At 48.0% G+C, this 10,894-nt stretch overlaps 1 protein-coding gene across 3 annotated transcripts in view; it reads left to right on the top strand.

Moving 5' to 3' along the window:
* The first annotated feature begins 7 nt into the window (after window positions 1-7).
* Window positions 8-10,894, top strand: part of TP53 (tumor protein p53) — an 18,988-nt gene continuing 8,101 nt past the window's right edge. Inside the window, exons 1-5 of one of the 3 annotated variants that reach the window (XM_011958560.1) lie at window positions 21-181; window positions 9,924-10,025; window positions 10,143-10,164; window positions 10,250-10,328; window positions 10,401-10,528. In XM_011958560.1, coding sequence (XP_011813950.1) covers window positions 9,952-10,025; window positions 10,143-10,164; window positions 10,250-10,328; window positions 10,401-10,528 — 303 coding nt within the window. In that variant the 5' untranslated portion in view covers window positions 21-181; window positions 9,924-9,951. Of the gene's footprint in view, window positions 182-9,923; window positions 10,026-10,142; window positions 10,165-10,249; window positions 10,529-10,894 lie in introns of all 3 variants that reach the window. The other 2 variants (XM_011958559.1, XM_011958558.1) reach the window with 2 other exon arrangements.

The following is a 10,894-nucleotide window of genomic DNA, read 5'->3' as shown; positions in this document are numbered from 1 at the left end:
AGGGGTTGATGGGATTGGGGTTTTCCCCTCCCATGTGCTCGACTGGCGCTAAAAGTTTTGAGCTTCTCAAAAGTCTAGAGCCACCATCCAGGCAGCAGGTAGCTGCGGGGCTCCGGGGACACTTGGCGTCCGGGCTAGGAGCGTGCTTTCCAAGACGGTGACACGCTTCCCTGAGGATTGGGTAAGTTCCTGACTGAACTTGATGAGTCCTCTCTGAGTCACGGGCTATCGGCTCCGTGTATTTTCAGCTCGAGAGAATCGCTGGGGCTGGGGGTGGGGCAGTGGGGACTTAGAGAGTTTGGGGGTGAGTGGGATGGAAGCTTGGCTAGAGGGATCAACATAGGAGTTGCATTGTTGGGAGACCTGGGTGTAGATGGTGGGGATGTTAGGACCATCCGAACTCAAAGTTGAACGCCTAGGCAGAGGAGTGGAGCTTTAGGGAACCTTGAGCCGGCCTAAAGGGTACTTCTTTGCACATCTACCCGGTGCTAGGCGTAGGAATCCCTGAAATAAAAGATGCACAAAGCATTGAGATCTGAGACTTTTGGATCTCGAAACATTGAGAACTCATGGCTGTATATTTTAGAGCCCATGGCATTCTTGTGAAACGTCGGGCTCCATTCCGAAATGATCATTTGGAGGTGATCCGGGGAGCCCAAGCTGCTAAGGTCCCACAACTTCCGGACCTTTGTCCTTTCTGGAGCGATCTTTCCAGCCAGCCCTTGGCTCCGCTAGATGGAGAAAATCCAATTCAAGGCTGTCAGTCGTGGAAGTGAGAAGTGCTAAACGAGGGGTTTGCCCGCCTGGCCGACTAGGACCATCTCAATCTGAGAGGGCCGGCAGCCCTGTTATTGTTTGGCTCCACATTTACATTTCTGCCTCTTGCAGCAGCATATCCGGTTTCTTTTTGCCGGAGCAGCTCACAAGTCACCCGATGAGAGGGGAGGAGAGAGAGAGAAAATGTCCTTTAGGCCGGTTCCTTTTACTTGCAGAGGGAGGCTGCTATTCTCCGCCCGCACTTTTTTTTTTTTCTGGATTACTTGGTTATGGCCTTTGCAAAGGCAGGGGTATTTGTTTTGATGCAAACCTCAATCCCTCCCCTTCTTTGAATGGTGTGCCCCACCCCGCGGGTCGCCTGCAACCTAGGCGGACGCTACCATGGCGTGAGACAGGGAGGGAAAGAAGTGTGCAGAAGGCAAGCCCGGGGGTATTTTCAAGAATGAGTACATCTCATCTTTCCGGAGGAAAAAAAAAAAAAGAATGGGTACGTCTGAGAATCAAATTTTGAAAGAGTGCAATAATGGGTCGTTTGATAATTTGTCGGAAAAACAATCTACCTGTTATCTGGCTTTGGGCTAGGCCATTCCAGTTCCAGACGCAGGCCGAACGTCGTGAAGCGGAAGGGGCGGGCCCGCAGGCGTCCGTGTGGTCTTCCGTGCAGCCCTCCGGCCCGAGCCGGTTCATCCCGGTAGGAGGCGGAACTCGAATTCATTTCTGCCGCTTCCCCATCCCTTAGCTCGCGGTTGTTTCATTCCGCGGTTTCTCCCCATGCACCTGCCGCGTACCGGGCACTTTGTGCCGTACTTACGTCATCTTTTTCCTAAATCGAGGTGGCATTTACACACAGCGCAGTGCACAGACCAAGTGCACGGGAAGATGAGTTTTGGCCCTAACCACTGCGTGATGCCTACCAAGTCAGAGACCCATTTCATCGTCCCAGAAGCGTTTCATCGCCCCTCTTCCCAGTCGATTCCTGACCCCACCTTTATTTTGATCTCCATAACCATTTTGCCTGTTGGAGAACTTCATATAAAATGGAATCAGGCTGGGCGCGGTGGCTCACGCCTGCACTTTGGGAGGCTGAGGCGGGCGGATTACTTGAGGATAGGAGTTCCAGACCAGCCTGGCCAACATGGTGAAGCCCCGTCTCTACTAAAAACTACAAAAATTAGCTGGGCGTGGTGGGCGCCTGTAATCCCAGCTATTCGGGAGGCTGAGGCAGGGGAATCGCTTGAACCCGGGAAGCAGAAGTTGCAGTAAGCCAAGATCGTGCCACTGCACTCCATCCAGCCTGGGCAACAAGAACGAAACTCTGTCTCAAAAAAAAAAAAAAAAAAAAAGAAATCATACATTATGTGCTCCTTTTTGTCGGCTTCTGTCCTTCGATGTACTGTCTGACATTCGTTCATGTAGTTGTATATATCAGTATTTTGCTCCTTTTCATTTAGTATAGCCCATCGATTGTATATCCGTTCTTTTGATGGCCTTTTGAGTTGTTTCCATTTGGGAACAACTGGAAACAGCAGCTTTATTTATGAAATAAAGCTGCTATAAACATTCTTGTAGAATTGTTTTTGTGATCATATGTTTTCGTGTTTCTTGGAGAAGTACTTAGGAGGGGAATTGCAAGTTTGGAAATAAAAAGTAGATGTATTTTGAACTTTATCAGAAGCTCTGAGTTTTCCAGAGCGGTTGTACCATTTTACACTCCAGCTAGCAAGGTATGGGAGTTATGGTTGTGCCACAGCCTTCCGGACATTGGGTATTGTCAGTCTTTCTAATGTGGTATATTCTTGTGGTTGTAATTTACAGTTCTCTGTTGACTAAGGATGTTCAGCATTTTTTCATGTGCCTATTGGCCATTCGTATTTTGTTTGTAAAGTAGCTCTTCAAGTCTTGCCTGTTATTTTGGTCTTTTGTTTGTTTTTATGGTTCAGTTGTGGGACTGCTTTATACATTCTGGATACAAGTCCTTTATCAGATACATGTATCCTGAATGTTTTCTTCTGATCTGTTGCTTGCCTATTTGTTTGCTTTACAGAGTTTACAGTATCTTAAGAGGAGTGGATTTACCTTTTTTAGGTTCAGTATTTGCCTTGTCCTGTTTAGGACATCTTTTTTTTTTTTACCCCAGAGTCATGAAGATATTATATTTTCTTTTAGGACCTTTATGGTTGTAAGTTTTACACTAACGTCCTTGAGCCATTAATTAATTCTTAAAATGAATTGTTTATGGTGTGAGGTGTAGAAGTCAGTCTCTGGTATGTTTCCTCTATGGAAGTCCAGTTATTCTGTCTCCACTTGTTGAAATAGGCTTTTTTTCTCTACTGAATGCTTTTAACTTTAATTATTGTACAGTTGGAGTATGGGGCTACCATTTTAGTGCTATTTTCTTTTTTTCTTTTTTTAATTTTTGAGACAGGGACTCACACTGTTGCCCGAGCTAGAGTACAATGGCACAATCAAGGCTCACTGCAGCCTTGAACCCCTAGGCTCAAGCACTCCTCTAGCCTCAGCCTCACAAGTAGCTGGGAGTACTCCAGCATACCCAGCTAACTGTTTTATTTTTTGTATTGACAGGATCTCACTATGTTGCCCAGGCTGGTCTCAAACTGCTGGCCTCAAGCTTTCATCCCATCTCGGCCTCCCAAAGTGCTGGGATTACAGGTGTAAGCCACCATGCCTGACTTCTTAGTGCTATTTTCTATTTATCTCCTCTGTTCTTTGCTCTCTTTAAACGTTTGAGGAAGAAACAGTACCCATCTTACACAAACTCTTCAGAAAATAGAGGAACAGACTGGGCGCAGCGACTCATACCTGTAATCCCAGCACTTTGGTACGCCGAGACAGGAATCACTTGAGGTCGGGAGTTCAAGACCAGCCTGGCCAACATGTCGAAACCCCATCTCTACTAAAAATACAAAAATTAGGCCGGGCGCAGTGGCTCAATCCTGTAATCCCAGCACTTTGGGAGGCCGAGACGGGCGGATCACAAGGTCAGGAGATCAATACCATCCTGGCTAACACGGTGAAACCCCGTCTCTACTAAAAATACAAAATACTAGCCGGGTGAGGTGGCGGGCGCCTGTAGTCCCAGCTACTCGGGAGGCTGAGGCAGGAGAATGGCGTAAACCTGGGAGGCGGAGCTTGCAGTGAGCTGAGATCCGGCCACTGCACTCCAGCCTGGGCCACTGAGCAAGACTCCATCTCAAAAAAAAAAAATACAAAAATTAGCTAGGCGTGGTGGCATGTACCTGTAATCCCAGTTACTCAGGAGGCTGAGGCACAAGAATCACTTGAACCTGGAAAGCGGAGGTTGCAGTGAGCTGAGATTGCACCACTGTACTCCAGCCTGGGCAACAGAGTGATACCTTGTCTCAGAAAAAAAAGAAAAAGAAAATAGAGGAACTTTTCCCAACTTGTTTTTGAAGCCAACATAATCCTAGTACCAAAACCAAACGAGGACATTGCAAGAAAAGAAAATTTAGACCAATATTCCTGTTAGCATATACATGCAAAAGCTAACAAATTTTAGCAAACCAAACCTGGTAATATAGAAAAAAGGATAAATAGGCCAGGCGCAGTGACTCACGCCTGTAATCCCAGTAATTTGGGAGGTCAGGAGTTTGTGACCAGCCTGACCAACACGGTGAAACCCCGTTTTTAATAAAAATACAAAAATTAGGCTGGGCACGGTGGCTCATGCCTGTAATCCCAGCACTTTGGGAGGCTGAGGTGGGCAGATCACGAGGTCAGGAGTTTGAGACAAGCCTGACAAACATGGTGAAACCCCGTGTCTACCAAAAATACAAAAATTAGCCGGTGTGGTGGCACCTGCCTGTAATCCCAGCTACTCAGGAGGCTGAAGCAGAATTGCTTGAACCCGGGAGACGGAGGTTGCAGTGAGCCAAGCTCGTGCCACTGCACTCCAGCCTGAGTGACAGAGCAAGACTTTGTCTCAAGAAAAGAAAATTAGCTGGGCATGGTGGTGGGCACCTGTAATCCCAGCTGCTTGGGAATCTGAGGCAGGAGAATCACTTGAACCCAGGAGGCGGAGGTTGCAGTCAGCTGGGATCACACCATTGCACTCCAGCCTGGGCCACAGAGTGAGACTCCATCTCAAAAAAAGAAAAAGTAAAAGCATAAATACATTCTAAGCAAACAAGGTTATCTCAGGATTGTAGTTGATTTAACATTCAAAAATCGGCCTGGTGCAGTAGCTCAGGCCTATAATCCCAACACTTTGGGAGGCTGAGGCAGGAAAGTCTCTTGAGTCCAGGATTTCAAGACCAGCCTGAGCAACATAGCCAGACTGGTCTTTACTGGGGGGAAAACATCAGTCTGTGTAATTCACCACATTAGCAAATTGAAACATAACCCTATGATCATTTCAACAGATGCAGCAAAAGCAGTTAAGGATATTCAGCACATACGCATAATTACAAACCAACCAACCTCCTAGCAAACTAGGGAAAGGAAACTTACCTAGTTTGATAACAGGGTATCCACAATCAGAGTTCCACTAGCAGCATACATAATGGTAGAAAACTCAATGCTGCCGGGCACGGTGGCTCACGCCTGTAATCCCAACACTTTGGGAGGCTAAGGCAGGCAGATCACAAGGTCAGGAGATCGAGACCATCCTGGCTAACATGCTGAAACCCCGTCTCTACTGAAAATACAAAAAAAATTAGCCGGGCGTGGTGGTGGGCGCCTGTAATCCCAGCTACTCGGGAGGCTGAGGCAGGAGAATAACTTGAACCCAAGAGGCAGGGGTTGCAGTGAGCCGAGATCGTCCCATTGTACTCCAGCCTGGGCAACAAGAGCAAAACTCCATCTCAAAGAAAAAAAAAAAGGAAAGAAAAAGAAAGAACAATTAGAAAGGAAGAAATAAAACTTATATTCACAGCCAGTATGATTCTATACATACACGTCCTAATGGGACTGGGCATGGTGGCTCATGCCTGTAATCCTAGCACTTTAAGAGGCTGAGGCAGGTGGCTCACCTGGACCAGCCTGGCCAACATGGTGAAACCCCATCTCTAATAAAAATACAAAACATTAGCCAGGCATGGTGACAGGCACCTCTAATCCCAGGTACTCAGAAGGCTGAGGCAGGAGAATTGCTTGAACCTGGGAAGTGGAGGTTGCAGTGAGCCGAGATCATGCCATTGCACTCCAGGCCAGGCAACAGAGTGAGACTCTGTCTCAAAAAAAAAAAAAAAAAAAAAAAGAGTGAAATTCCATCTCAAAAGAAAAAGCCCTAATGGGAAATCCATAAAAAGCTACCAAAACGGATAAATAAATATAGCAAGGTTGCAGGTTACAGGGCAATATAGTTATTCCTCTATCTGTAGGGGCTTGGTTCTGGGACGCCTCACACACCAAACCCGCAAATGTCTAAGTCCCATATATGAAATGGCATAGTATTTGCATTTAACCTACACATATCCTCCCATATAGTTTGAACTATCTCTAGATTACTTACATTACCCCCATACAATGAAAATGCTAATGTACATGCAAGTGTGTATGTAAGTACTTGTCGTACTGTGTTTAGGGAATCACCGGGCATAGAGGCCTTCAGGGCTGATACCAGCAGCCACTGTAACGATTCTGGTCAGGCCTGCCCCTGTTTGGAGTCTCAGTTGAGCTCATTGCCTTCCCACCCAGCCAGGGGTAACTGCATTTCTTTTGGCTCCCTGCCCATTTGGAAGGCCTAGTTCACCTTGGCACATTTGTATCCTGGCCCTCTGATGCTGGTACCCCTGGAAAGGCCCTGCTCTGAAAAACACTGAGATTTTAGTTGCTACTGAAGACTTGAGAGGTGAAGACAGAGAGACCTCCTGTGTGTGGAAATGTGTCCCTCCAAGGGGAATTGAGACTTTGGGCCCCCCATTTCAGGACAGCACCTCCTGACCTGTTGACTCCTGACCTGAAGGAGGTGGACTTGCATTAACGGAGTGGGGGTAGGGGCAGTACCACAGATCCACACTAACAATCACACAGTTCTCTCTAGAATAATAATATAGAACAACTGCAGAAACAGCTAACCTTTATTGAGCTCTTACTGTGTGTCCAGCACTTTCCTCAGCTCTTTACATTTCCCATAATACACAGGGTACTAGGCCATGCTTGGTGGTTCATGCCTGTAATCCCAGCACTTTAGAGGGCTGAGGCAGGCAGATCACCTGAGGTCGGGAGTTCAAGACCAGCCTGACCAACATGGTGAAACCCTGTCTCTACTAAAAATACAAAATTAGCCAGGCGTGGTGGCCTGTAATTCCAGCTACTCAGGAGAATCATTTGAATCCGGGAGGCAGAGGTTGCGGTGAGAAGAGATGGCGCCACTGCACTCTAGCCTGGGCAACAAGAGCTGAGACTCTGTCTCAAAAATAAAAATAAAAATAAAATAAAATAAATAATAAAATAAAATAAATAATTAAAATAAAATAAAATAAAATAAAAAACAGCCTGGCATTAAAGGAGCTGTTTGATAGGGGGATGTTTTGTCACTGCAAAAAACAGAAAAGTAGGCTGGGCGCAGTGGCTCATGCCTATAATCCCAGCACTTTGGGAGGCTGAGGCGGGCAGATCACCTGAGGTCAGGAGTTCGAGACCAACCTGACCAATATGGAGAAACCCTGTCTCTACTAAAAACTCAAAATTAGCCGGGCGTGGTGGGACATGCCTGTAATCCCAGCTAGTAGGGAGGCTGAGGCAGGAGAATCACTTGAACCCGGGAGGCGGAGGTTGCAGTTAGCCAAGATCACGCTGGTGCACTCCAGCCTAGGCAACAAAAGTGAAACTCCATCTCAAAATAAATAAATGAATAAATAAATAAACAGAAAAGTGTAATGAACACTTTCAGTGGGCATGTTTCTTGACAAATTTGACATAAAGAGAGCATCCCTGAAGGAAAAAAAAAAACTAAACTAAAAAAAAAAGAAAGAGAGCATCCTGCCTGGGCAACATAGTGAAACCCTGCCTCTACAAAAAAACTCAAAAATTGGCTGGGCACGGTGGCTCACGCCTGTAATCCCAGCACTTTGGGAGGCGGAGGCGGGAGGATCACCTGAGGTCAGGAGTTTGAAACCAGCCTGGCCAACATGGCAAAACCCCATCTCTGCTAAAAAATACAAAAAATTAGTCTTGCGCAGTGGTGGGCGCCTGTAATCCCAGCTACTCAGGAAGCTGAGGCAAGAGGATCGCTTGAACCTGGGAGGTGGAGGTTGCAGTGAGTCGAGATCGTACCACTGCACTCCAGCGTGGGCGACAGAGCGAGACTCCATCTCCAAAAAAGAAAAAGAAAGAAAAAAAACTAAATAATTAGCCAGGCAGTCCTCTGTGGTCCCAGCTACTTAGAAGGCTGAGGCAGGAGAATCACTGAGCCCAGGAGTCCAAGGCTGTAGAGTAAGCCATGATTGCACTACTGCATTGTAGCCTGGGCAACAAAGCAAGACCCTGCCTCAAAAAAAAAAAAGAAAGAAAGAACATGGCGGGCCGGGCGCGGTGGCTCACGCCTGTAATCCTAGCGCTTTGGGAGGCCAAGGCAGGTGGATCACAAGGTCAGGAGTTCGACACCAGCTGGGCCAACATGGTGAAACCCTATCTCTAATAAAAATACAAAATAATTAGCCAGGCGTGGTGGCAGGCACCTGTAATCCCAGCTACTCGGTAGGCTGAGGCAGGAGAATCGCTTGAAACCAGAAGGCAGAGGTTGCAGTGAGCCTAGATTGCACCACTGCAGCCTGGGTGAAAAGAGCGAAACTCTGTCTCATTAAAAAAAAAAAAGAGAGAGAGAGAGAAAGAACGTGTCAAAGCCCTTGAAAGCTTGTCAGGGAGAAGGTGAGATGATAGTTGCGTAACTTCGTGCAAGATGCTGGTCCACACAGGGGCTGCCCCTTGCTCCTTCTTGCTTCCTTGACCTCTCATATAACAGGCTTGTGTGTTACTCACATTTTTTGAGCCCAAGCAGGTGCAAGGCATTGTGATCTAATACTTTGGTCAGCAAGATAACAAGATAGATCCCTGCCCTGCCCTTAGGAAGTGTATATGCTATTAGAGGAAACAGATGAAATAAATAAGGAAAAGTATTAGACAATGTAAGTGCTATGAGAATGCAAATAAGGTGATGTGAATTGAAATAGGATGACTTGAAGTCTGCATGGGAAGGAGCCTACCCCTGTGTTGCGGCTGGCCAGGACCACCAGTTGATTAGCAGAGAAGGGCAGCCAGTCTAGCTAGAGCTTTTGGGGAAGAGGGAGTGGTTGGTAAGAGATGAGATTAAAGAAGCCGAGAAGGGCCATTCGTGAGGGGTTTGTAAAGGCAGGGCTGAAGAGTGTCCCAAGAGAATGGGCAGGTGAATGGTGAGACAGTTGTTCTTCCAGAAGCTTTGCAGTGAAAGCAATCAAAGAAGTGGAGCCATGTATCAGGTGGGGAAGGGTGGGGGCCAAGGGGATGTCTTTCCCCATACAGAGGTTGCAGGCTGAGAACGACTGCATCTTTGTTAACAGGAAGTGGGAGCGGGGCGCGGTAGCTCACGCCTGTAATCCTGGCACTTTAGGAGGCCGAGGCGGGTGGATCACCTGAGGTCAGGAGTTCGAGACCAGCCTGGCCAACATGGCGAAACCCTGTCTCTACTAAAAATACAAAAGTTAGCTGGGTGTGGTGGCACTTGCCTGTAATCCCAGCTACTCGGGAGACTGAGGCAGGAGAATGGCTTGAACCTGGAAGGTAGAGGTTGCAGGGAGCTGAGATCGTGCCATTGCACTCCAGCCTAGGTGACAGAGCGAGACTCCATCTCAAAAACTAAGTCAATAATAAATACAGGAAGGGAGTTGGCAATAGGGTGCACATTTAGGAAGTCTTGGGGATTTCGTGGTGGGAAGGTTGGAAGTCCCTCTCATGATTATCTTTTCCTCAAAGAAGTGCATGGCTGGTAGGGGTAGGGCAGGAGTGCTTAGGTTGTGGTGAAAGATTGGAAGAGAGGATGTGAAGCAGCCATTCTTTTCCTACTCCGCGGGAAGCCATGCTGCCTCAGACCCTGGCATGGTGTTGAGGGAAGGGGTTCCTTCTCCACAGGCCCAGGTGACCCAGGGTTGGAAGTGTCTCATGCTGGATCCGCACTTTTCCCCTTGCAGCAGCCAGACTGCCTTGCGGGTCACTGCCATGGAGGAGCCACAGTCAGATCCTAGCATCGAGCCCCCTCTGAGTCAGGAAACATTTTCAGACCTTTGGAAACTGTGAGTAGATCCACGGGAAGGGCAGACCCACTGTCCCCACCCCAACCCCAGCCCCCTAGCAGAGGCCTGTGGGAAGCAAAAAATCCGTGGGACTGACTTTTTGCTCTTGTCTTTCAGACTTCCTGAAAACAACGTTCTGGTAAGGACAGGGGTTGGGCTGAGGACCTGGTGGGCTGTGGGGCTGGGGACCTGGTCCTCTGACCACTCCTTTCACCCATCTACAGTCCCCCTTGCCGTCCCAAGCGGTGGATGATTTGATGCTGTCTCCGGACGATCTTGCACAATGGTTAACTGAAGACCCAGGTCCAGATGAAGCTCCCAGAATGTCAGAGGCTGCTCCCCCCATGGCCCCCACACCAGCAGCTCCTACACCAGCGGCCCCTGCACCAGCCCCCTCCTGGCCCCTGTCATCCTCTGTCCCTTCCCAGAAAACCTACCATGGCAGCTACGGTTTCCGTCTGGGCTTCCTGCATTCTGGAACAGCCAAGTCTGTGACTTGCACGGTCAGTGGCCCTGAGGGGCTGGCTTCCATGAGACTTCAATGCCTGGCCATATACCCCTGTATTTCTTCTGTTCGGAACTTTGGGATTCCTCTTCACCCTTTGGCTTCCTGTCTGTTTTTTATAGTTTACCCACTTAACCTGTGATCTCTGACCCCTGTCCCAAAGTTGAATATTGCCCCTTGAATTTGGGCTTTTATCCATCCCATCACACCCTCAGCATCGCTCCTGGGGATGCAGAACTTTTCTTTTTCTTTTTCTTTTTTTTTTTTTGAGACGGAGTCTCACTCTGTCGCCCAGGCTGGAGTGCAGTGGCCGGATCTCAGCTCACTGAAAGCTCCGCCTCCCGGGTGCACGCCATTCTCCTGC

Source organism: Colobus angolensis, unplaced genomic scaffold (assembly GCF_000951035.1).
Source record: "Colobus angolensis palliatus isolate OR3802 unplaced genomic scaffold, Cang.pa_1.0 Scaffold47, whole genome shotgun sequence".
Classification (NCBI taxonomy): Eukaryota; Metazoa; Chordata; class Mammalia; order Primates; family Cercopithecidae; genus Colobus; species Colobus angolensis.
Note: the sequence above shows the minus strand (reverse complement) of the source record. Positions and strands in the feature narration are given on the sequence as shown.